The sequence below is a fragment of the Gavialis gangeticus genome, unplaced genomic scaffold (assembly GCF_001723915.1).
Source record: "Gavialis gangeticus isolate Ggan-Ray unplaced genomic scaffold, GavGan_comp1, whole genome shotgun sequence".
NCBI lineage: Eukaryota > Metazoa > Chordata > Crocodylia > Gavialidae > Gavialis > Gavialis gangeticus.
This window is the reverse complement of record NW_017729025.1, coordinates 111,182,601-111,209,823: the sequence shown is the minus strand read 5'-3', so window position 1 is coordinate 111,209,823 and position 27,223 is coordinate 111,182,601. Positions and strand designations below refer to the sequence as shown.

General features: G+C 45.1%; 1 protein-coding gene across 1 annotated transcript in view; it reads right to left on the bottom strand.

Annotated features, from left to right (window-relative positions):
• The window catches only part of ABTB2 (ankyrin repeat and BTB domain containing 2), a 205,336-nt gene that overhangs the window by 61,872 nt on the left and 116,241 nt on the right, over positions 1-27,223 (bottom strand). The window contains exons 2-3 of the mRNA XM_019519408.1: positions 17,825-17,971; positions 14,975-15,185 (exon numbers count right to left, since the gene is read on the bottom strand). Coding sequence (XP_019374953.1) covers positions 14,975-15,185; positions 17,825-17,971 — 358 coding nt within the window. The remainder of the gene's footprint in view (positions 1-14,974; positions 15,186-17,824; positions 17,972-27,223) is intronic.

The window sequence follows — 27,223 nt, the reverse complement described above, 5'->3', positions numbered from 1 at the left end:
GGGTCAAAGTCCTGTAACTGGATATAAATCTGCAGGAGTCAATAATACTTTGTAAGCAATTAGTGCAGGGTGAATACTAGCTGCACGTAGCATAGTTTGTGGATTATCTTCTGTCTTTTACTTAATAGGCCCTGTTCCTGATCTCACTGTGCAAACCAACCAAGCCCCACCAGGACCAGCTTTACTATACAGGAACCAAGCAGGGCTAAGGACTGGAAAGATAAATTCACGCTCTCTCCTTTAAGCCCTCCCCTTCACGAATGGGATACGTGCTGTGAGACTTTGTTCTCCCTTTTGTATACTGCTACTGACTGGAGAGGGAGGCTGGAGTGGGAATGAAAAGGTTTCTTCCTTTTACTGGCTCAGTGTGATGGCCAGAGAAGAAAGAACTTGACCTGTTCCCCCTATTAAGGATCTCCCAAGGAACAGGACTGCTTGCTTTTCTTGTGATGATGGCCCACTCAGGGCTCATCCTCAGTGTGCTAAACAGGAACCAGCCACTGAGGGCAGAGCATGCATCTTGCCTGAGCTTGTCTAATGGCATCAGGCCAGGAGACACTTCTAATGGACTGCAGTTCCCACACATGCATGTGGAGGCTGTGAGGACTAGAGAGGTGGTATATGGGATAGTCAGCCTCTGGCGAGGGCTCTTCTCTGCTAAGCAATCAGTAAACAGTGGAGTCAGCCTCTTGCCTTCCTTCTCATGCTTGTACAATGCCTGAGAGGAAGGTGACTGCTAAGTGAATTGGAAGAGTATAAGAATGAGAAGGTTTATTGCTGAGAAGTGAAAAAAAGGAAAACAGTTTCTCTGGGAGGTCAGCTAGCCAGGAGAGAACTCACAGGGAGCAGCCAAGAAACCTTGCTAGGATCAGCCTCAAAAGACAGGGACTGAATTATTTCCCAGATGGGTTGCTCAGAATACAGGCATGTCTGCCTAGCATTCCTTCTCAAGTACCTGGAAGCATTGTACTACTTATTTCTATTCAAATCCACCTTTATCACTTCATCTCCCACTCTACAGGCACACAGCTCTACTCTAATTGCTATACTGCATCAATGGGATGTAATGTTTTCTATTAATATTTTATCATAGAAATGTTTGTGACTCACCAAACCCCGCTACAGGAACAAGAATAATCTGTGACACATCATCTTTTGAGAGGCGGAGTAAAGTCCAGGTGGGAGGATTTTATCGTACAATACAACTTCCTGATGTACTACCTTCTTCCCATGGTGCCCACCACCAGAGCCTTTGAACTCTTTATCAGGGAAAAAACAGACCATTATAAAGATCAACCTGTTTTGTGTTTCTCCCTCTGTGTGCTCAGTGTAGGATGAATACATATGCCCTTTGTCCTCATCCTTACATCTCGTTCTTTATCACGGACTGGCAGGATTGATATTTAGATGCAAAAGCAATCAAATCTTTGGTGCAGCAGAGCCCACCAGAATGAACTCACACAGTTCTGGGCCCTCAGGGGAGAAATTCCCAGCTCTTGCATATCTCTCAGTAGCATAGCTCCAGGATATCCAGTGGGTATGCTTGTTTTGGTAGGAGCTGTTTATTCAAAACAGAGCACCCTACTGCATTTTGGGCTTTGATGTAATCAAGAATCTCTAGAGTCTGATCTTTCAACCTTTGTTCATGTGTCTAATGCTGGTGACAGTGTGCATAAAGATAAAGGAGACCAGATCAGGTTTTGAGCTCATCTATAAAATGCTTTCTTCAACAACTTATCAACGATCTTTAAATGAGATGGGAGGATCTGTGTTCATATGGCTCTCTCATGTGGGTTAGCAATGAGAGGACATCAGAGAAACTGGCTGGAGTTAGGTCTGCTCTCCTGTTGCTAGACACAGGCTCCTTCAGGACTCCTCTGCAGAGGCACTATATTGTAGGGCTGTGCGAAATAGCACTGTTCGGCTGTGACTTCCGTTTCGACGGAACAGTGTTTCGTTTCAAGTTTCATTTAGTTTAGAAAGCACTGTTCTGTTTTGTTTCATCGAAACTGTTTTGATGTTTCTCCCGTAGGCTATAAGGGCAAGCTTGAAACTGCCTATAACTTTGTCATTTCTAGCCTGACTTGGATGAAACTTGCAGGGACAGTAGCCCCTTCTGAGGGCACGAAGCCTCCCAAGCTTCAAAGAGATAGGTGCAGAGGTTCTGGGAAACACCTCAAGTTGCTGACAAGCAAAACTCACTTGCTGACAGCAGCAGCCTCCTGTCATCTGGCAGGCAGATCCAGGGGGCCTGCACCCCCAGGAGGGCTGCGGCGCTGTGCCAGACTCCTTCCAGGGTTGCGGGCCCTTGATCTGTGCCGGATGACAGGAGGCTGCTGCTGCTGCCTGGGACCGGTGCTGCTGCTGGTCCCAGGCGGTAGGAGCAGCCTCCTGTCATCTGGTAGACAGATCAGGGACCCCCCGCACCCCGAGGACAAGTTGGCAGAGCCCTGCAGCCCTCCTGGGAGTGTGGGGGGCCCCCAACCTGACTGCCAGATCACAGGAGGCTGCTCCTACTGCCTGGGATGGTGGTGGGTGCAGTGCGTATCCAGCGACTGGAAGATTGGTGCTGCCGCTGGCCCCAGTCAACAGCAACAGCATACTGTCATCCGGTGCATAGATCCGGGGGCTGGGGGCTGTGCCAGCATTCTCCCGGGGGGGCAGTGCCCCCGGATCTGTGCAGGATAACAGGAGGCTACTGCTGCCAGCTGGGACTGCTGCTGAAGCCAAGCCCGGCTTCAAAACGTTTCAAAACTTTTGAAATGTTGAGTGCCCTTGTTTAATTTCAAAGCTGTTTTGAAGGCTTTTGTTTTGTTTTGATTTTGCTGTTTTGAGCTCGGAACGCATCGAAATGAAACACCCGGCGAAATTTCGTACAGCCCTACTATATACTCCATCTGTGTTTAGCTTAAGAAGCTGCAGTATTTATTGCCTGCTGCGAAACTTGCCACGATCACTGGTGCCATTACTCCCTCCGAGCTGGGTGGCTCCTGTGTGCTCTACTTGAAGCCACTTTTTGAGGTGCACTTGGGAATACAAAGTAGTGCAAAATATGGCAGCTAACCTGGTCAGGTCAGTATAAGCACAGTGCATTTTTGCTTTGTGAACTGTACTGACTTCTCAGCTGCTTCCAGATTAAATTCAGGGTGCTTGTTTTAACCTTTACAGCCATACATGCTTTGAGACCAGGCAACTTTTGTAATGGCTTCTCTTCCTGAGATTGCTGACTGTCCATAACTGTGCTCTGGGAGAATCCGGGTCTAGACATAGGTTGTAGACCATGACATCTACTAAACTGAACTCAGTACAAATGCCCCAAGGCAGTCTACCAGAGCCTGACTTTACTGTTGTTCAGAACATGCCTAAAGGCACAGCCATTTGGTCGAGGATTTGTTTGACTGTATTCACCTCAAGGGAGCTTTTCCCCCTAGTGAGCTGTGCTAGGGCAGGCATTCAGACTCTTTGGCCAGGTACAGACATACATTTTTACCAGTATAAAAGTGACTGATCAGAATCCAGTCTATACCTGTAACAGAACAGATGTTTGGGACACAAAACCAGTCTATACCCATAACAGAAGTTCGGCACGCGTAAACTGGTTTAAAAATGGTAGAACCTGGTCTAAGATTTGTGCCCCCCAAGGGCAAATGTGTGTTCTGTTCTCTAGTGATCTAAATTATGTTGCTTCCCAAAAACTACATCACTTAGATCGATTCCTCCTTGGGCTTTTTGAATGTCTATACCTACTAGCCTGCGAGATAGGTAGAGGCTACCAAGGGCTATTTAATTTAGTGGACCATGGGAGGCTTTTCCTAATAATTTTGTGTAGATTTTACGTGCAGTACATCTAGATATACCCTGATCCAATACAGAAATCATAAAATATGATTTTGTTTGCAGATTATTCAACAGCATTACAAATTGCTTGCAGCCAAAAATATGGGCGAAATGCCAACTTATCACAGGTGCAGGATACACAGACTTAACAAGAACAGTGGGAAGTGTTTGTTTGCAAAAACAGCACCAAGGACAAAAAACAAATTTAAAGTCACAGGGTCAAATCCATTGGTGGTTTCAGTGGAGCGATAGTAGGGATCAATTTAATCCTTAGTGTTTCAGATGGAATCACTTTGTTGCTGGGCAGGTTCTTTACCTACCAAATCACTCCTCACATTCTGGTTTTACAGTCTTTGAACTAAAAAGGAAAGAATGTTGTTTTTTAAATTTATGAGATTTAATAATGTATCAATAAATAACGTCAGGAGAACACAGCCAGGAGTATTTGAGGAAGGAAAGATATAAATATTGGTCAGATTTATATTGGTTTAAATTAACATTACTTGCCGCCTCTTCACATCATGTGCCCAGATGCTACAGCACTCAGTGCACAAGAAAAAGATCATTAAACATTTGTTCCTAAGTCTTTGAGTGAGCAACAGTGAGGGCAACAGGAACTTAAAGTGCTGGGGCAAATAGCACATGGCAACTACTATGGGACTGATGAGGCAATGCTATCATTTATGCCTATATCTTGGCTTTTTTCTGGCTAATATAGCATAAATTCAGTATTTAATAATGAATTATTAATATGCATTCATTCATTTCTTAATTATGGATTAATGCAGCAACATATGCCTAGGTGTCATCTCAGCATGCCCAAAGTTGAAGGTACTTCACCCTATGACTTATCATGCAAGATAATGACTCCTACACCTGCCAAGTAATAAAGGTCTTCAACTCTCTCTTTCTGTTAAAAATCTCCATACAATTCTGTAACCAACTTATTGAACAATTGCCACAACTACAGAGTCAAATCAAAGGCATGGCTCTTTCATCCTTTCTTGCCTTGACCTGTATAGTGCTATACAGGTAAGTTTTGGAAGACATCAGTGAAACTGCTTTTACAGGGCTATACAGATACCCTTACTAACACTGAATAATGCCTTATGCCTTAAATAGATCTGCTGATTTCAGGGAGACTGCAAATGGTTTTAGGAACTGTTTAATATGAGCAAGAATACTGCCATCTGGCCCACAATACAGACCTATTAAGACAAGTGGCTGAATCAGGCCTCAAGCAATTCTCTTTATCTATTTATGTTATGCTATCACACATAGGCTTGATTGCAATAATTTCCAGAGGAGATTTGCTAATTACACATGCACAGTCATGGTCACTATAACTTATGTCTACATTTTAAAAACTAAACTTGTGAGGAAATCTGGACTGCAAATGAAAAAAAATCCTATTTAACATCAGTTCCTTTTGAGTCAATGTATGCATTTCTAAATAAGCATCAGTGCCAGAAGTTTAAATGCGGAAGGTGTCTGTTACAATTTTGTATATTTATTGGGCATATCCAAGTAGTTCCATATGCCTGAAGAATATGCAGCAACAGTGACCTCTTAGCTGAGAGTAGTTTTGGACATAAATCAGAAATAAGGCATAAAACAAGATACTGCTTCTCAATAAGAAAGAGGAAGACTGATCTTCTGAGTGAAGTATGGGACAATAAACCATAAAGCCAGTTCCAAAGTGAAACAATAGCAAGTGTTTCAGGTACTTGATGAGGCAGCCGTAGCAAGAACAAAAAGGTCTCAAGTCCTGTCAGTTGAGAAATCCCAGAAAGTAATTTTATTGCAGGCTGTTTAAAAAGCACAGCCTATTGAGCTGAATGTACCAAATTGTGCTCTTGATGATGCAAAGTGAGCAACACGATGTAGCTGTAAAACAAAATTCAGACATAAGAAGGGCCATTTCAAGGAGAAATCAAAGAGGTAGCTCATGGCTCAGCTATTACACAAAATTAAACTTCATGAGCCCACACTTTGTACAAGTGCTGTTACAGAGGGGAAAAAAGCCTGACGATAGGTTATTGAGAAGCAGGAAATATTTACCTGGAGAATAAATTTGTCTTAAAAAGCCCCAACTAGCTTGAAAGCTAGTGACATTTCTCAGGGGGGTTAAAACTGCATCCTAAGCAAACACTGGCTAATGCAGTAGCCTCAGAAAGCCACAACAGCAGCCATGCTAGGGGAGTACTCTCCAGCGGTTAGTCAAGACTCTGGGGTTCTCCTTTCATTTCTGTCATCACATGATAAACCTGGATACTTCATTTAAGAAAGGGTAAATTTCTTCATCAGCTGTTGGAGAGGGGGAACTTTTTTTTGATTCTATGACTTTCCAAATCAAAGGAAGCAGACTGGATCAAACAGAACACAAACTTCCATTTCCAGAAGAGAAATCCCAGATAATGGGTCAAGGAGAGGAGACTTGCAATCTTGAAAGGACACTGAGCTGAAGTGACTGTACAATGGTGAGAAGAGTGGGGCAGGGAATGGTGTATAGGCGTTTTATCCTTCTATTTCCGTCAGTATATTTCTGGCATTGTCTAAGTTGGGTAATGAGTTTTAAAACAGTTTAGCAAAGTTTTGCATCTCTTTGGTTCAACTGTCATATATAGGATGCAATTTAACAAGGATAAATGCAAGGTGCTGCATCTGGGTAGAAAGAATCTCCAACACACCTATAGACTGGGCAGGTACCATTCTGAGCACCACAACAGTGGAAAGAGATCTTGGAGTCCTGGTTGACACAAAACTGAACATAAGTCACCAGTGTGACGAGGTAATAAGCAAGGCTAACTGCACTCTTTCTTGCATCAGCAAGTGTATCACAAGCAGGTCTAGGGAAGTGATAATTCCCCTCTATGCGGCACTGGTGAGGCCACAGATGGAGTATTGCATCCAGTTTTGGGCGCCGTACTTCAAGAGGGATGTGGATAACCTTGAGAGGGTTCAGAGGAGGGCTACTTGTATGGTTGAGGGCCTGCAGGTAAGACCCTATGAAGACATACTGAGACCTGAATGTCTTCAGCCTCCGCAAGAGAAAGCTGAGAGGTGGTCTTGTGGCCGCCTACAAACTCAGCAAGGAATAGGGAACACTCTTGTTTACCAGGGCGCCCCTCAGGGTTACCAGAAATACTGGCCACCAACTGAAGGAGAACAGATTTAGATTGGACATAAGGAAGAAATTCTTTATGATAAGGGTTGCCAAAATATGGAATGGGCTGCCAAGGGAGGTGGTGCTTTCCCCTACCTTGGAGGTGTTCAAGAAGAGATTAGACAAGCATTTGGCTGGGGTTACTTAACCCCAGCACTCCATCCTGCCTGGAGCAGGGGGTCAGACTCGATGATCTACCAGGTCCCCTCCGACCCTAGAAATCTGAAATCCCTGATAAGGCAAACAAGAGTGGAAATCTTGAAAAGGTTGTACTTAAGTTACTGGCGAATCTAGGTGGTGAGTCTATACCATGCCAAAAGGTGCTATGCAGATGATCTCTCTCCAGAGAATCTGCTTAAAAACCTCAAAAACTCTTCTTGGACTCAGGGGCTAAGGACAGGAGTTACACATAAACACACTACTTCGGATAAACTTCCAAATCTGCATTTAGTGACACAGATGACTCTCCCCCAAATTTAAGTAAGGTTAATCCTTTAAGAAATTATACCATTAATAGGCTAGGATTTTCTTCTGTCAGACTCAGAACAGCTACATTGTTTTTCTCCCTCCCATCTAAGCCCTCTTTCAGACCAGGTTCTGCTGAAAATACTCCACAAAGCAGAAAACACAGAAAGAAGACAATTCTGGCTGGTCACCATCTTCCTCTCTGCCTGAGAAACCACCAGGTGTCTGTTTATGGGACAACAGACAATGGCAACATTATTTTCACATTTTTTCAGTGTGGCCCTCTTGGTAAGTGTCATTTCCCTGTTATTCACAGGCCTTGGATTGGATGTAATGGGAGGGCTCCTATTTGAAGTCGGAAATTCTTAGGTCATATTTGAACCTTGTACACAAAGTGCAGCCGCCCAGCTGAGAGTGGAGTGAGCACCAGCCTTTTTGAGGAGTTTAAGTGCAACAAGGGAGCAACCTGTCTGACTGAAACCTGCTTTATGATCATTTTACAAAAAGCATCCCCTATTAAAGCAGTGAGTTGTGACACAAGCAATTTAGACTTCTAAGTGCTTGGAGGTCAGAAAACATTCTCCCTTGTTCCTATGAGTCAAGGCTGCTGCGTACTTGTGGACAGCTTTTTGCAGTGTTCACAGCTTTTCCAGCCTAGATACAGTCATTTTCCATTAAGTTGGCAAGTCCTAAATTTTTATTGCTAGTGGGATGGCACCTTCTCCATCGGCTCTGGAATAAAAATTATGCTGGCTTTCACCAGAAGGTTCAAACAGGTAACGTCTCTGAGCCTCTGCTGACAAAAACTGCTTTACGCTCACTGTCATTTGGATTAAAAACAAGACAACAATTTCAGACAGTGTGTAAAACATGGCACGCATGCAATCTGGACAGTTCATAAAGCTCCCACAATACAGCTTTACTCGCAGTATGAGACAGGACTAACATGTAATTTAAAAATAACGGGGGCTAATGCCACTGGCCCATATTTGTAGAGCACGTCGAGCTTTATGGAAGGAGAGAGAGCTGTTCCATCAGATCTATCCCATGTACTGGGCCAGGGATTTGACCAGTTACTAAAACTATTGACTGTTCCTTTGAAAAAATCAGCTCCTTGAATCCCACCTGGGGATTCTTCTGCAGATGCAGAAGAAGCTGGCTTAACAGGGGAAGGCCCTAGGCCATAGAATAGTGCCCCCTAATCTCAGTGCTGGTACACACCTGGTTGCAAGAGTGGGATATGAAAATGCAGAACACTGCCTGCTGAGCCATACCCATGTAAGCAATGGGAAAAAACCAGGACAGGAGTATGTAGCAACAGCCACACCTCTGCTTGCTTTTCACACTGAATGTTGTCTGCTGTATGATCTCTGGAAAACCCAAGAGATATCAGTGCCCTGTGACTAAGACAGATACGTTCTGCAGTGATGCTTCCCAGCTCTGACCCGTCAGGCAGACAGGCATTTGTTGCTAGGTGAAGATGTTTACTCCTATCTAAGGGCTTGGCCTTGTGGGTTAACTCCAGTTTTGCATAGGCGCGGCATTTTATAGGTTGCAAAATACCTCCTCAGGTGTCCCTGCCCACACCATGAAACAGCTGGCTACTGCCTGGGCAGTAAATGAGGCTGGTATGGGGTTCCAAGTGGGCCACGGCGGGCTATGTTGCAAACAGCTGAGATCCGTGTGGAAAATATTCCAGTGACACTGAGGCCTCCTGTGCTTTCTCTAATACTCAGTCTCTTCACTGCCACTTTCCCAATGCCTTTTGCCTTTGGACAGGAATTCGGACCACACAGAACTTGAGCACTGACCAACAAGCTTCAACATGCCAATTTACAGAGAGAAGCTCCCATGCTCTTGCTCCTGCATGGCTCTAACCTCCCTAGTCTTTCAGTTACTGCCACCACTTTCCATCTCAGCTTTTTGGCAGCTGAGGTAGGCATCACGGACAAAGATGTGCACAGTTTGTATGTTCACAGGCCACCTTTGTTCAGAAGTGCCTCTACCCTTATGCTGCCCTTTCATAATTTTTCTTTGTAAATTCACATACCCTGAGCACGCAGGATGCATTTACTAGAGGATGCTGCATCTGTGTATTTCAGCTACATCCGAGGTGTGAGACAGTCTTTTTGGTGCCATTCGGACAGCTCTGACATGACATTCTCCCTCAGAGATGGTTTGTGGAAAGGGAATTCCAGATTCCTTGACATCAGAGGAAAGCACCCCATAAGCCTAATCTTGCAGAGATTTTCACAGTACAAGCTGAGTGCCAACAAATAGTTCCATGTACTAAGCAAATGAATAATAGGTTATAATGTTTGAGTAGTTCTCAACACAGGACTGAGGTAGTGTAGTTCCTATTAAAGTAAATGCATGCTCAGAAATCAAGTCAGACTTTGGATACTAGGCCCATAGCTCCAGGAGTTATCGCTTCCCCTGCTAAATGGGGGGGGGGGGGGGGGGTTCTTTTTTCACATTGACAGATTTTACACAGCGCAAATAATTGCAAAATATTTTACCATTCTTGTCCTGGTTTGTGCCTGAGACTTTTTCATTAGGGAACCATCTGAGGTTGCAGTGCACGTCAAAAACATATTCCAGAGAGACTATAAATGCACAATAGAGTAAATCAGAGTGTGCAGCTGATCTAGTACAGTGCAGTAAAGAAGAAAAGAGCTGGCTACACAGCTCTGCCAAGTCACAGTAGGTGAATCGATGCCCTCGTCCATCACAACACACCTGGCAAGCACTCGCTCAGCCTCAACTTTCGTTTCCCCTTAGCTAGAAATAGATGAACAGAATCTTGTGTACAAAGGGCCCCCTGCAATATTTACCTCACTGGCCATGCTGAATACTGTGGATATGGATCAGCGTGGTAAGATGCATACAAATACAGGTTGGAACAGATTCAAGGTAGGGTGACTGTGCTGTGGTTGATGTATCTGGTAGTGTGAGCTTCTTGGCCTCTTGAAGGCTCAGATCAAATGTAGCTCCTAGGGTCCATAAAAGCTTGGAAGTGGTTTGTTCAACCTGCTATTCTCAGGCCAATGTTTTTGTTTTAAGGCAAGAATTTTATTTTTTTTTTTTGTGTTACGTTACTTTTAATTACTTATCTATCTCAGTCTCAGTCATAATTGCAGGCAGAAAATATTTCCTCAGCCTGATGGTATAGCATCTCACATCAACTTAAACATAAAATAGAGCTTGGGCTTACACAAAGGTATTTTGACATGGCTTTTTCTAGCATGCAGACCTGAAATCCTGGGAAGAAGCATGGATGTGGGAGGCTGAGGCCGCATTTATGTTTAACCCGCATCAAACAGTATTCTGCTGCCCTCTCTGCTGAGCTGTATTGAAAGGAATAAAACAGAGCAGAGACTGCTTACCCACCCTCCCCTGGTTCAGCAAGAAAGAAAGCCTGCAATGAGTCTGGTGGCTCCCCTACTGAGTACAAGGAGAATTGAAGGTACCCAGCATCAGACAAGATCACACCCCATAATAGCTCTTTTACTTTCTTGCACAGCAAACATCTTCCTTGGGGGAGGGAGTGACAGTGTCCAAGCCAGTGGTCTCAGGAGAGGACTAAATTGGCTCCTGAGGTCCCTTCCAGCCCTACTTTTCTATGATTCTGTGATACATCTGAACCTCTTCCTGTGTTTCATAGGAACTATCCACATCATGATCTAGCTGAAAGTTGCTTTAAGGAAACCTGATATACCCCTAACTTATCTCTTATTGCTATTACACCAGGGGTGTCAAACATGGCCCATGGTTTGAATCTGGCCAACAAACCCATTCCATCTGGTACAATTAGTTGGTGGGCCAGGGAATTTGAGGGCCCCCTTGGATATGGCTGTTAGTAGCCAGGAGGGATGGGATGAACAAGGACTGTGCTGACACAGGGTCATACGTATTTAAAGGAGCAGCTTCTCCCCTATGCCCCATCACGGACCCTAAGGCTAGCTGAGAGCAGAGTCCTGCAAGCACAATTAGTGTACCAAGTTCACTTGGCAAAAACACATGGGAGAAGTTGCTCCTAAGCTCTGGAATTCCTTCCCTCTTGAGCCCCACCAAAGCCCAAGCCCAAACAACTTTTGGAAGCACTGCAAGACCTTTCTGTTTGGACAGCAACCAAAACTAGGCTGAGATGCTGTTTGGCAGGTTTCTGCTTTATGTTGGTTTATTCTGTTATTTTGTTTCATTTAATTTAGTTGCCCTATTAAGTGTCTGTTTCTCTTGCTGTGAGCTGCCCTAAGCCTTTGTTAGGAAGGGCAGTATATACATAGTATAAATAAATAACAGGTAACTTCTGCACTGAGGAGTTTATAATCTAACCTGATATATGATGCAACAATGTTGGTATGACCAACCAGGAAAGACTGAGGATAAGTGACAGGAAGATGTAGCTACACCAGGGGTGGGCAATTATTGGGGCCCCAGGCCCCAATAACTGCCCACAAAACATAGGGAGTTTTGATTTTGATGTAGGCCGCATAAGCACCCCCCACCCTTGCAGGTGGCTGAGTGGCCAGAAGCCAGAACCCCATGTGCTGGTGTAGGAGCTGCCTGGCTGAACCTTCCTCTTGGCCTGGAGCAATGCAGCAAGAGCAGGAGGAGCCGCCACTGGAGGTGAGGGGTGCGAAGCAGCACCCAGGCAGCTGCAGCCACACTAGGAGTAGCCTTGCTGGAAGCTGTGTGCGCTGGCCAGGGCTGGGCCAGTAGGCACAGGCTGGACCATGGTGCAGACTGCTCTGGGCTGGGCTCAGCCCCACGTGGAGCACTGTGGGGGCAGCTGCAGGCTGGATTGAATCAACTGGCAGGCACTCCCTGCTGGCCAGATTCAATTAGTTGGTGGGCTGGATCTACCAACTAATTGGTGGGCACAACTGTATCTGGCCAATGGCATTGAAACCACCTTTGGTCTTTGGGAATGAGGTCTGGCTAGCAGTGCCAGCCTGGCTAACAAGAATTGGGTCAGGCAGCAGCACCAGTTCAAGAAGCGATGGGAGTGAGTGAATGGATTATCATGTTCTCAGCCATCTGGGAGAAGTGCCATATTTCTTATGTCAGGGCTGGGGACAGAGAGAGAGAGGCATGGAGGCACCAGCCAGGAGTGGAGTGGGGAAGGCTTGTTTTTGAACAATATATAACTGAATTTGTTTCATGCTGAAGTTATTAAGATGATTTTACATTGACCTTGAAGGAAGGACACTGGATATTACATTTGACTAAGTAAAAAAGAAAAATTGTAAGTTCACAAGTGTTCCATTTTCACAATCTTTGTTCCATTTTCACAATCTTTGTTCCATTTTCCTTAGGTAAGAGCATGAGATTGAAATGCTAAAGCAAATTCTGAGGGAAGACATCAGAAGGGAGCACTGTTATTCACAATTTGCCAAGTTCTTAGCATTCAAGTTGCGCCTTTTGGACCATGCAAGGTTGCATGTAGAGACAGTGGGGAGAAAGAGCCAGAGAATTTGCTCTCTGCTTTTGGGCCTTCACTAGTGCCCATGCTTGAGATTCAACATGGGCCTTGACACATGGAAAAAAAGCTAGTTCTGCAAGTGGCTTAATCACCCTCATTCTAGGCCTGGTTTGTGTAAGTAAAACCCATTTCACTGAGAGTTTATCCAGATTCTCTCACTGACTGCTTTGTGCAGCTGACTTTTATGGCCCTGAACATCTGCCACAGCTCAGCAGAGGGATGACTCCTCAGTCAGCAGGGGACATTGGTGCTGAAGGAGGGGCCATGGGATTTACAAAGCTGTGGCAGGTGTTGTCTTTCCCTGACTCCACTGACTGCCATGGGTCCTGTGGTTTCATTCTGAGGATGCAGCCATTTTCTCTGGGAGTCATGCTGCAACACCCACAGCCCCTTTATGCTTCCCAGCCCCAGATGGCCTCTAGAAAAAGTACAGCGAGAGCCATCTGACTGGCATTCTGCCGGGCTAACTAGCAATTCCCCTGCACCCCACCCTAACGTATGAAATGGGGAGAGCTGGTCATAAAATCCCATTTCCACTTCAGGATAGTTTTTGAAATGGAACTGGAACTGAGATGCTAAGAAGTCCTGAGAGCCAAGAGATCCTGCTAATGCAAGACAAACTTCCTGAAGTAGAAGATGGGCAAGCCTTGAGCACCCAGGCTGCGCAGAAGCCATAAGCTTGGAGGCTGGGATCCCAGGACTGCCAGACTGTCAGCTCCCCACTGGGCAGACTGAGGACGTGGATGAGCTCACAGGAAACCAGGGAGGTTTCCAGTGGAAAAACGTTCTGCTGGAAAATTTCCAGTTCTAATAACTGGACTATTGCTGAGACTCAGGTACTTCTTGGCATGAGAAAGAGCAACCCATTGCATTTTTGTTGGTTACTGGCTCCTTGTGTAAATGTCCCCATGTACTAGACACCTAACAGCAACTGAAATTAGCCCCCAGAAGGGGGGGGGGGTTGTAAATCCTTTCCAGTGCAAATGGAACTTCTCTTCCCAAGAACAACAACGATCATTAATTGCTGTTATTGAGAAGGTAGCGTTCTCTTTGGTAAGGTCTTTACTGCTTTAGGCAACCACATAGACTCCTGGCAACATCTTGAGACAAGCCACGCTGGCAATATATAGTATATGCCTTGCTTGGAAAGACTGTCTGAGAAAGCAGCTTGCTTCCCAACTCCAATTCCAACATTTTGTAAACTTGGCAAGGCCAACAACATAAACTGGCTACGCCACAGGAATAACTGATGCCTGACAGACAGAACTCTGAAAAACTGACTGTACTGCACATATGCACTGCTTGTTTTGCATAGACAGATTAACGCATGGGCTAGCTGGCCCCCAGATGCCTAGAAGGCAGGCACAGGGGGAGGGGAGGCAGCTCGGTGTGGACAAAACTGGTGGCCGGGCAAGGCTGGGCCGGGCATGCAGGATGCAGCAGGCTGTAGCTACCAGATACTAGGCAGGGTACGGGATGCAGGGCACAACCCCGCCAGAGCTCTGGGAGCATCCAGAGCCAATGGCAGCAGGGAGCAGAGTTGGGTGGCCCCAGCACAGGCAGGTTCTGCCCTGGCCCAGCCATGATCCTTCACATTTGCCAGGTGCTGCTGCAGCCCGACTGAGCTTTAGTGGGGTGAGGGACCACCCTCAGAGCTCGGTCCACGCTGCATGCACCCAGAGGGCAGTGGTCCTGCACCCCTGGTGCTCCCCAGCCACAGGGTGATGTTGTGTGGGGTCCTGCCTGATTGGTCCCAGGCTCCAGCTTCAGCACAGACCTATGAGTGGGGGCAGCTGTGGCTCCTCCCCCAGGCCTGAGGTGCAGCACATCCAGCTCCGGCCGCTCCTCCCACTGCACTGGCCAGGGACAGAGTACTTGGCTGCAGGGCAGGGTCTGTCATGGGGGCAGGCTGTGCGGGGGGAGCCCTGGACCCAGAGCCCTGATGAATCTTAATCCACCTCTGCTTTTTTGCAAAGGCAGCTCTGTTAGCTGGCTTCCGGGCTGTTAACAGAGTTCCCTACCGTTCATTATTCAGGGCCATTCTTGGTGGATCCAGGTTGGGGTTCTCCATGGACTCCATCTGAGGACAGCGTAGGAAATAGTAGAGGGTGTGGAGGGCATCTGGAGACCAGATGATGGGTTGCTGCTGCCTGGTTTGCCGAACAGGGCTCATACCAGGGCGGAGGGTGTTCAGACACTGCATGTGGTGCATTGCTCGTGATACCAAGTCACCTGCTCAAAAGAAGAGAGGAGAAAGGAATAGCATTTCTGAAGGCTCCTCCAGGATCCACTCAGTTAAACCTAACTTCGTGACTGAAACTTCCTTTGTGTGCAATTATTATTTTTCCTCCCCTAAGTCAAAATGTGGGCTTCAGACCTGACACCTTATAGATTACTGCAATGGAAATGTAATTTCCTAGCTATTAGTTAGACAATGGTAGAATTAAACTACTATCTAGGTTACTATGCCTGTCGGCTGGTATCTGCCTAATGACTTCACAAGGATTTCCTTCCTATGTAAATGCTGTTTCATGTTAATCCTTCTCCCTACTATCACATGTACCAGTATTTCTTGACAGATTTTGACTAACAAGATTCTTGGCTAGCACTAGGTCGCAGGCCAAGTTTATGCAAGGAGAAAGCAAGGCAGCATCAATGCAGGTGTTTTGCTCCTGTCTCCCATTCCTCTGTGTTATGAGGCTGGATGTTTCCCTTTGTTGAGGTTAGCCAAACCTATTTCTTTCCTCAGGGTCTTCTCACAGGGAAAGAGGTGACAGAGGGAGCCTGTATTCTGTCTGGAAGACCCTTCTTGTCAGGGCCTGTTTCTCTTGTCTGCACTCTTCTCTCCCTGCAGATTCCTCCCAAGGGGTGACAAAACCCAGCTCCTTTATTAATAAGCCAGGCTTTATCTGGTTTGATCTGGACAGACACTGCTGGAGGTGTGCCCTTCATTCTTGAGAAAGGCTCCATCCAAGGGGAAAGCACCTCCCACTTTGAGTTGCTCAAGTCCTCTGGGATCCTGAACCCTGGCCAACCTTCCTCTGTGTCAAAACACTGGCAACTCAACGACCATGTGGCTGGGAAAGGGAAAGAAGCCTCTATTACCCAGCTGTTATACAGAGAAGGTTCTAACACAGACCCCTGAAAACGGGCAGAGGTTTCCATGGCTGCATTCCCAAAAGACCACAGAGCTACTGAAGCCCTGTGGTCGCAGCGTGAGCCTTTGGCTATATAACTAACGCCTGAGAGTTCTGTTGTGGCCCCTTGGTTGAAGCACATCCTATTTACCCTGTTTTTACCACAAAGCATTTAGTAGTCTTACAGTAAAGCCCTCAAACCCTCCTGTTACAGTAGTGTTCCTGCCATACCACTGGTGAACCAGGGCTACAGAACACCATACACAGACAGCATCTATTTTTCCCTAGGAGAAACCTCTAAAACACTCGCAGGAAATGTTAGTCCATTGTGTTCTATGGTTACAATTCTGGGAAAGGATGGGACTGAAACAGCCACCAGCATCGCAAAGCTGGTTCCTGAGAAGGTGCCGTGAACTTAGCCACACAAATGGTGAACTCCCTCTCCAGCTCTTCCCTACAATTCTTAAGATGATGCTGATCCACATACATCTAACAACAGGAAGACTGAGTTTACTAGGCAACCTGTAGCTGAACCCTTTAGGAACTGATTTTACACAGCTCAGGAAAAATACATGGCTACTATATATCTGAGCATTACAATGTTATTAACAATTCAGATCAATGGGGTGTTAAAACCTCTCTTTGCAACATGGGGTTGTGCCACTCGTTTGTCACATAGTAAATTTATTTTAAGAGCAGACTCCAGAGTGGAAAAACCCTCCTAATGTCTCTGCTTTTTTACTTCTGTAGCTCCTGAATCTTTCCATGGGATCTCAACCTTCTTAAAATAATCCCATGAATCTTGTAGCATCAGTGTTAGCTCGGAAGCCCGTATGATTATAAAAAAGAAGCATCTGGAATTCAAATTTTCAGTGCAGAATAACATTCCCTCAACCCTTGCACTCCCTCTCCCAATGTTTTTGGCAACCTACAGTCCGCATTTTTTATAATCAGTAGGTGACTGTATCAGGAGAGCCATTCACTAGATGCAATGACCAAGCTGGCCAAAGCAAGGACTGGGGAAGAGGGAGAGAGGAAGCTGCATTCAATCATGGACTAAAGCTACAAATGCTCTCTTGTGTTCCAGGATAAATAGAGGTGTGTTAAAGGAATTTGAAGAACCTCAAATTAAGGCAGGTTGCAAAATAAATGGTGAAACTCACAACCTCTGGGCCAGCTACTGACATTCATTAGCATTGAGATGATGGAAACTGATGGCAGTGGAGATTTTGCAGAGGGAAAAAACAGACCAGGGAAACAAATCATTTGGGTTTACCTTAAAGGGGCATTGTCAAGTAGTTTAGGCCCAAAAGATAGGCTCTGTTAACAAAAATAAGTTTACTGAATTTATTGTAACACAGGTGCTCTGGGGATTGCTGGCTTGGGACTTCCTGGCCACGTGGCTGAGGACTTCCAATTCAGTTCTCCAGGAGTAGAATGATGAACGGGATCTCAGGTACTTTGATGGGAAAATGCAGCAAACCCTTCACTAACACTGAAGCCATTAAGTAGCAAAATGCTAAAGGCACATTTTAGGGATCTCCAAAGCAAATTAAGCATAAAACATTTGAATGGAGTAATCTGATTTCCATGGATGGCATTCTGAAACAATCAAGTCTTATACAGTGTAGGGCTGATACTGCTCACATTGAAGGTAATGGCAAGATGCCCACTGACTTCAATGCGAACAGACCTCAGATTTTATTTAAATGAACAATTACATCTGAAACTCACTCAGTTCTGAGATGCTTCCAACGCAGGTCGCCAAGAGCGACTGTTCTAAAGTCCGGAGTTCCAGCTGGGCATAAGCATCAGCCCGTCCATCACTGCATATGGAGCCATCGTTGTAAGGGCTAAAGTAGGCAGGCAGGGACAGTACACCTGGGGAGAGGAAAGAACAAGCCCATTACAGAGGAGGACCCAAATGGTAGGAAAGCAGGACCCTCTGCATTTGGAATGGCAATGGGGAATCTGAATGCTGCTTTCACAGCTAGAGTACTCAAAAGGCCTTTTGAACAGTTTAAACCAGATCAATTAGTGCTGTCAATTAACATTGGTAGGGCAGAAGCTGGGCCACTGGGCTCTCAGGAGAAACCCAGATACTGGCTGCAGCCTGGAAACAAATTGCACTTAAAACACAATTACAATGACAGCTTTTAGGATGCAAAAGAAGTCTCTAAAACACTGCATGTAGTAACAGGCTGTGTGAGCTCAGGCTGCCTGTACAGAACTTTAATCAGCTCCTTAGATACAATGGCTTCTTTTCAGGGGTGAGGAGCATGTCTTCAATTCCATCAGAAGTGAACAGCTCCCACAGAGTCTCTGCATATTTTGCATAAATGACCTGGTTTGTGAATCTGCATGCAGTTTTGAACACAGAGAGTTGGGTGGTTACATGTGAGAGCACCTGGGGATGCAAAATCTACACCTGTGGGTTTGCAAGCTGACTTTGCAAATAAGTTCCCTACTAAGCCATTTTTATTCATTTCTTTAAATGACCCAACTAGAAAATTAGAAATAATCATTTCACTTTTTTGCACAATTAAGCATGGATGTAAAATAACTGTCATACCCCTAATGTGCAAGCAGTTTCTTGCAGACCTACAGTCTACTCTCAGCATCGCTTCTTTTACCCTTAAACAAATCAGGGACACACTGAGTGAGTTTGGAGTTAATGGAATTGCAGGAGTGGAAGTACCGTCCAGAGCCCGATGTAATGCAGGCAGTTTCTGACCACACGTTCACAGGAAACAGCCACTGCACCAGGATCCTGCAGTTCTAATCTTCGGTCCATCAAAGAACTGTAGCAAATGTACCTCAGTCCTAATGCATTTCTTGCTATTCTAGGCCTGGGAGACAGCTCTTGTCAATACTTCTCAACCTTGAGCTGTGGCACTCTAAGCAATTTAATCTTTGGTCCCTCACACACCTCTGAGAATGCATTTGACTTCTGACCTGCAGAGCCCTCAACTGTTCTGGCTGTAGGTATGGAGAATACTTCATTGCCCATCTGCAGCCACCTCCTGTCATTTCAGTCCTGTGCCTCCCCATCAAGCAGGGAATTGCCAGCTGAACTGCACCACACCAGGAGAGATCTTTGCCTTTGTTTTGATGTTTTCTTTCAAAATTTTACTCAGAATTGATCTCCTTTACCGTGCTCACATCCTCTTCACATCCTGCCCTGTGGCAAAGCCAACAACTGTATCAAGAACTTCCTGGACATTTTGAGGATAAGGGAATGATTTATCCTGCTGTGGTCCTGCACTGTACATCACTGTTAGCTAACAGAGAAACCCCTGCCAACGGTTTCTGTAATCTGAATAATTAGGAAGCCGAAGCACTAAGAATTAATAGAAGCAACACATGCAGCCTGGAAGAGCTTGCCGAAAACTCTGTAGTTCCGCACACAGAGCCTGAGATCACTTCCTTTTTCTGAGTTAAGGTCTATGAAAGAACGTTTTAAAACATATGGGTTGAATTTATGGCAGTGGAAGAATGAAAATGGGCTGATTTGTCAAAAGAAGGCACACAACCCTGCAAAGGTAAAAACAGAAACTGGCAGTTACATTAATAAAACAGGCAGGGCAAAAAAAAATCTGGAGGAGACTTCTCTCTAAACTGGCTTCAACTGATTCTGTCCTCTTAAAAAAAAAAAAAAAAAGAATTAAAAATAAATAAGAACTTTGCAGCATGATTGAAGCTGGGTAGGGAAATCAATGATGTTTCCTAAGCTTTTCAGGCTATAGTTGGGCAGATGCTGTGAGTACATGGAAAAAAGGGTGATGTATTCCTGCCATGTAAAAATTGCTTCTGTCCACCCAAAAAGGATAGTAGTATTAGAAGGCACAATATTTAGGGTCCAGTTCCTTCCTGGAATGGGAGAGAGGTATCCCTCGTGTTTGAAAGCAAATAAGCCTTTTGAGCTTAATCCAAAACTCGTAAGTGTCTATGGGGAGTTTTCTATTGATCTCAGTAGCTTTCATATCAGTACAGCACCTACATAACAATAACATTTTAAAAATGTTTTTCATGTTTGTTTAGCAATGGATATCTTTTTCATTATTGACAGGTATAGTGTCACTAACAGCCCATTACCCAGCAGCCATCCACCCATCCATCTGAAGACAGGACTAGAGAGCAGAACTGGTCAGAAACACTTTGATGAAACAAAGTTTTGTCAAAAATGCCAATACACTGAGACTGAAGTATCCCAGGGAACCCTCCCTGGATTTCTGCCAGCATGCCCCTAGGTCAGCCCTGCCATGCAGTTTGCTTCAGGCATGAGGACTCTGCACTTCTGAGTTTGATATCTTTGCGGCAGCACCAGCAGGCAGACTGATTGATGCCTTAGTACTGTATACTTCTAAGGTCAGTGGCCCCAGTGCAGGGAGCCAGGGCCCATGGCTCTCGATCAGGGGTTTTCAGCCTTTTTAAACAAGTGGACCCCTTCTGTCTCAAAGTTTCAGCTCATGTACCTTTTCATATTTTTTTGTTTTTGTTTTTAAGGGGAAGGGGGGAGGGCAGATCGAGGCCACCACGGTGAAGGAGGGAGTGGGGCTGGGCCAAGGGCAGGTGCTACACAGCTGAGGTGGACTGTGGGACCGAGCTGCGAGCGGCTTCTGGGAGGAGTGTGCACGGGGAGATCCCGCCGCTGCATGCACCCTGGGAGGGCATGGGGGGGGGGGATGTGCCAGATCTGCACACGGGCCGGGCTTCTGCTGCAGGCTGGGGCTGGGCCAGACTGTGCTCAGGGCAGGTAGTGGAAGCACTGGGCGGGGGCTACAGGAGGGGCTGCAACCACTCCAGAATTCATTGAAGCCCCTCTAGACCCCCTCCCCATGCCACCCACCCCAAACACAGCCTGGACTAACGCCCCCGCAGGGCGCCCGGGGCCCAGCTCAGTCCTGCACCCTACCCTGGCTGGAAAGCCCCAGCCCCAGCCCCACTCCCTGCCCCACTGCCAGGGCCTTGATCTGCTCCCCCTCCCCTCACAACAGACTTACCAGCGAGACCCAGCAGCTGTCCATGCTGCTGGGCTATGCTCCTGGCCACCTGCATGCTGTGCTGTGGCTAAGCATGCATGGGGCATTTATAGGCCACATTACTAGCCACATCAGTTCTCCACACCCCTTATGATCTTTTTAAGAACCCCTGCGGTTAAGAACCCCTGCCCTGGACAGTTAATGTCTGTACTTTAAGACTCCCTGCCATGAAACAGGAGCCTGAAAGGCAATGGAAGCCCTGAAAGCTGCTCAATGTAGCTGCTCAGTGCTAGTTGCACTGTTGCAAGGTGCCAATTTCACTGGGTAGTTACAAAGTCTCAGGAACATATGTTGTTGCCTGAACACCTGGTGTTGGTGTTTTTGAAACAAAACTCTTGGGATTCTCAGAATTTTTGGGTTTCATTTGATTTGAACCAAAATAAAAAAACTCCAAACAACCAAAACAAACACCCCCATCACCCCTCCCCCCCAATTTCCTGCAAACCAGAAATCCTACTTTTTAGCCTGGTACTGAAGAAAGCATCTTGTGAAATACTTTAGTGCTCTTCCTTTAGGGGCTGGAGAGTAAGGTGTCCTAATTCTCCCAGCTTTTCAAATGCTCTGTGACCTGAGTGGCAGAAGCCAAAGCCTAAATTCAGCCCAATGTAACTCCATTCTTGCAAACTCCTTCTAGCAACACATGGCTTGGGATACACAAGTAAGCAGTCATGACCTTCCTCATAGAAAAAACGAGTACATATATGCCCATAGGCCTTATCTGTTGTCGCCAACAATGCTTCAGGTGCATTGCATACTTTCATAGAAGTTGAGTAGAGGCTATAGGGAGAATAAGCACTTTTGCACATTGCTTTTCAAGAGGCCACAGAACAAATATGCCCCCAAACTCATTATGAAAGGGCCTTCCAATAATTACTTCACTATGCTAATGGTGAGCTCTGCTTCATAGTTCCCATCACTATGATGAGAAGGAAAGTATTATCTTCTCTAACTTTGCTGATGAGGAACTGAGGCACAGAGTTATCTGTAGCCAAATTGAGTACATTGGCATTGGTCCCACCAGAAGCAGATCCCAAACTTTTGTCTTTCAACTGAAAAGAGTTAAACAAGGTTTTTATGATTGCCAGAGCCAACTGTACTGCAATATGCTACTGCTGATATTAGAAGTGGCCTGCGGCAACAACAACACAGACACAATCAAATGACGGAATACTTTTCTGAACTGGTGTAACCTACCAGAAAAACAGACCCTCAGCCAGCTGCTCCTCTCACAACTTCCCATAGACAGCCAAGTAGTGTCTACATTGCACTCAAAATGGAGATGCTGATAGTACTTCTGACTCGGTAGCACTACATGCATTTGCAAAACCCTGGGATGTGATATTATGAATAGGCCAGATAATGAACTCTTGACTCACCTCAGAGAGATAATTCAATTTTCTTTCCTCATGTTCAAACAAGAAGTCAAGAGTTTAGAGTCTATATTTGGCTTTGCCACTGACTCACCAAATGACCTTCAGCAAGTTCCTTCACCTCTTGTGTCTCAGTTTCTACACCCATAAGCTGGAGCTTATAACATTTCCTTATGTTCAAGAAGTCTTGTACAGCTTAAGCAATGATGGCAAAAGTGCTTTGTGGGTTGCAGGTATGAGATACTGTAACAGGGCAAAATAATTATGAAAGGTTACTAGTTCTTATTAACTCCTTGGGGCCTGTTTATATTTGGCATTTGGTTTTATGCACTTTAATTTGTGGCTATATTGGCTTTGATCAAGGCTAAAGAAAAACATAATTCAACTTGGTTAACTCATGCCCAGACATTTTCTTACTGTATGCAATCTGGAAATAAAAACAGCAGTTGGCATTAATTTCAAGGGCACATTTCACCCACAAGCTAACAACACAAAGCAGCCCTTAATTACTATGCAACAATGATCCATTCAGTAGCACATGTTGTTGTCTTAAAACATTTTTATATGGGTTCTTTTGTGCGACTCATGCCTGATCCTGGCAATGTCCGGGTGTTCTGGCAACTGAAATAATGCTTTTTATTCCTAAAGAAATTAAGAACTCGATCCAACTCCTACTGAAATCAACAGAAATCTTTCTATTGATTTCAGCGTGGACCAGAACAGGTCCCAACAACACAACAACTGCAGTAGATGCCTAGCTTAGACAGCTGAGAGCTAGCACCCTAACAGCAGCTTGACTTAAGGCACTTTTGGAGTTTTGGGGTCAAGGCAAGGTGACCAATATTCACTGTTTTATATTCCCATAACCTTTGAAATAGCAGCTACAAAAAATAAAAAGAGATGCTTACTCTACATCACTTAATAAGTGAAACCTGTTCCTGGGCTCTTTGGGCTTATACTCTTAAAAAGCAGCTGGGGCTAGGTGGAGTCCCAGCAAGCAGTTCTTCAAAATGAACTTATTCTGCCAGTTTAAAGGTTTTTAAATTGTTGTTTGCAATCCAAGGCTGTTTAGAAGCAAATGAAAATGTTTCCAAAATCATTGGGCCAAAGGAGGTGGGGAGGGAGGGGGGAATTGCTCACTTTTTCAGCTGTTTTAACTCCCAGAGGTGTTGCAGTGGTCCTGGGAGTTAGGCCTAGTGGTTCACTGAGCACAAGCAGAGTCAAAGAAAATGTGCAGGTCATTATCTCTTGATGTCAAGGGGCCCAATACAAACAAGGATCAAGCCAGGTCTAGAAAGTTTGAACAGAAGCGTAACAACTTGGCCAGGTGCCTGGGGCAACAGCAACTTTTGGTTGCCACTGTGCTGTTGTTGCCATTGTGTGGCTGCTGCAGCAGCTGTTTTTTCTGGCTTCCCCAGTTGATACCCAGGTTGGCTGCCCCAGTTATGCCACTGATTTTGAGGACTTCACAAGTAATTTGGTTTAGATAGGGATAATTCTGCCTTAGGCAGGGGGCTGGACTAGATGACCCCTGGAGGCCCCTTCCTGTCCTACTTCTCTATGATTTCTGTGATAATTCTGGGCTGAGCTTTGAGTAAACCTGGGAGAAATTACAGTTTAAAATTAAAATCAGGTGACTGATAAGGTTTGACAAGAAGCCTAGGTGAAACTCAAAGGTTTTGGCTGAATTTTGTTTGAAGATTTGAGGGCTCAATCCCCAGGTCTCTGAATCTTGAACTTCCATTATGACATTCTTCACATTGTTTGCATGTAACATTCATGGCAAAGGACAAGCCATCACCATTCACTTCTTTCTATGGCAAGATTTTCAGTGTTGTCTGGCCCCCATACCACCTTATAGTGCATTTCAGTACCAGCTGCTTTAATCTAAATCCTTCATACTGGGAGAAAACTTTCCGGCAATTTGCTTGTCAGCTTTTTGAGGGCTTCCAAACAGTTACATGACGTCTGGAGGTTAAGATGGGGCCTCTCAGAAGTGGCAAAGAGCCAATGAGACTGATCTGAAAAACAATGGACTTCTGCCCTCTGGGATTCCTTGTAGGAGCTGCACAGGGTACTAACTTCATGATGGTATAAAGGTGGGACTTTAAAGAACAACATGCAATCCTGCTCTGCTCAGGATATGTTAAGCTTTAGATCATTAGTGGACAGGTCATGCATCAGGAACTATGGAAAAGAAGAGTTGTTGCTCTTTAACTTGCTTTCAGAAAAAGCTAATGAAATGACATACGTTGTACATATATTACCTCTGGCCAGAACACAGACAAACTCTTTGGGGCAGAATCTAACTTTGTCCTGTGTTTGTATAGAACAGTGATTCTCAACCAGGGTGTGCAAATATGATTCACAAGATAAACCCAGAGATTTCAAAGTGGACTCCATAGTGTCAAAAACATGCCGGCCTGTTGTGGTCTTTCAGAGTTCTTTGCAACAGAAGAATTGCTCTATTTATTTTTCTACAATCAAAAAACGAATGAAGGCTAAGAGCAGGCATTTTCTGAGGGGTCCCTCAAGTTCATTGAGGAGTGGCTTGAGTCTAAAAAGACTGAGAGGCACTGGTATACAGCTTAGCACAATGGTGTTCATGAATGAGCATTACTGTTATACAAATGAGGACAACAACAAGAAACAAAAAGTGATTTCAGTAAATTAAACTGAAAGGCAAACTTTTCAAAGCACTGGGTGCCCTCCACAAGCTGAGGGCCATAGCTAGCCATTTACCCATCTTTAAACATGATAAATTCCATATGAAAATTTCTACAGTGCAGGCACACATGCGCTGAAATAAAAAGCATTAAAAATTCCTATACTGTACAGAATCGCAAATGTCCATGAATATAGTATTAGTAATGTATAGTGGACCGGGAAGATCTGAAATAAGGAAGAAACATGGTTTCGGTCTTGGGTGTCAAGACAATTTTGTAATATTTGGCTCACGATCATTTCCATACGGAACATTCTCAGAAGTGACACTTATCAATGAACTGATTTATTGTCTAGAAAGGCAAGCTTTTAGAAACAAGGACTGGTTCTACTGAAGTCAATGGCGACTTCCCTGGTCCCAGAGTTTCACCTGAGAAAACCTGATCAAGCCACAGCTGGCTTTGCTTAGGGTGGCAGATCAGACTTCCTTTTGTGCACAAAGTATCATAATTCTAAAGAACTACGAGTGTTTGAGGCCACCATTCATTTCTATTCCTCATCACATCTAGCAGTGCAATGCCCCGTAATGCCTTGTTACAACGCTGTTTCAGTACTGATTCATAGCAAAAACACTGCCTGAGTCAATGCTGTTTCCAGGAGCCTCTAATTTTTGACTTGGTAGGAGCCCATTTCAATATTAGGAAAGCTCAATTCTGTTCAATTTCATGAAATCTGACAAGATCACAGCCAGGGTCCACGGCTCAGTCTGACACAATTCACCAGAGGAAACCAAACCAGTGTTCCTCCTGTAACATGCACAGCTATAAACCTGTCAGGTTCTGTGATCAGATACAGTTATTTAACATCCTGCAAAGATGACAGAAATTGGGCAAAAGGCTTGTGATGGGAAAACAGTTTTATAACAGCTAACTCATGGTAAATGAACAACGGTGTTGCATAATGGGATTACAAAGCCGACAGACCGATCATTCAGGATGTCTTTGTCAGCAGGAAGAGACATCCAAACTAGATACATATATTAGCATCCACATTGAACAATCAACCTGCAATTCAGAATAAATGAGGAAAGAGAGACAAGCAAGGGCTGGGGGAGGAAGGGAGACAGTTGCTTCAGCACAGACAGAGGTTGTGGCCCACACATCCTTTACAAGTGCTCAGTGGAGGCTCGCTGTGTTGGAGCCAGTGTCCTACTTATTTCTGTTTTGGACATCTCTAGGTAGAGGTGTGATCGCCCCATGGCATCCACATATTAGAATGAGCTTTGTTTTTCTTGGACTAAGTGTCTGTGGATACCTGTCTCCACCAAGCCACAATCCATAAGCCTCTAACACACACAACTTGGCACGAGTAACCTCCTTTAAAGAAACTCAGAGCTGAAACTGCAGGCCTGTGGTGCACAAGCATAGCTGTGTGGAGACCCAGGAATAGGATGGCTGGATAAAGGGTGGAGCCAAGACTGGAATAGCAGTGGGTGTTGAAGGTCACAACTGGAAGTACTTGGCATGGCACTGTAGGGAAGATTGTATTTGGTCCATCTGCACTATATTTGGCCCTGGGCAATTTGTCTTATGAGTGGATCATTGTACTTGATGCTTACATCAAAACACAAAATATCAGCAACCATGGCTTGTTAGGGCTTAAATAAGGCATCATCAAGAACTGGTACTGTCTTATAGAAAACAACTGGGTCATTATGTTAGCTAAATATCAACAGGCTTTATGTGACTGAAAGCACAAGGATGCCCCAAAGCTCCAGGTCAAAGAACCCCGAAAATCCATTGAACCTCTGGGGAGGGTGAGCCCCAGAGATCACTGCAATAGCTCATACTTCATAAATATGTAAGCCAGTTAGTATACAAAGTCTTCTGCTCCACGGATCCGTAATATTAACATTCAGCGTGCATCTGGGCAGAGGAAAACTAGAAGGCCATTGTCAGTCAGCACAGAGCCTTAAAGGGCTCAGTAGCCTGAGGGAACTAATTGTGCCCGGTATGAATACTGTACCTTCATAAAGCACAATGCATGATTTTTATTTC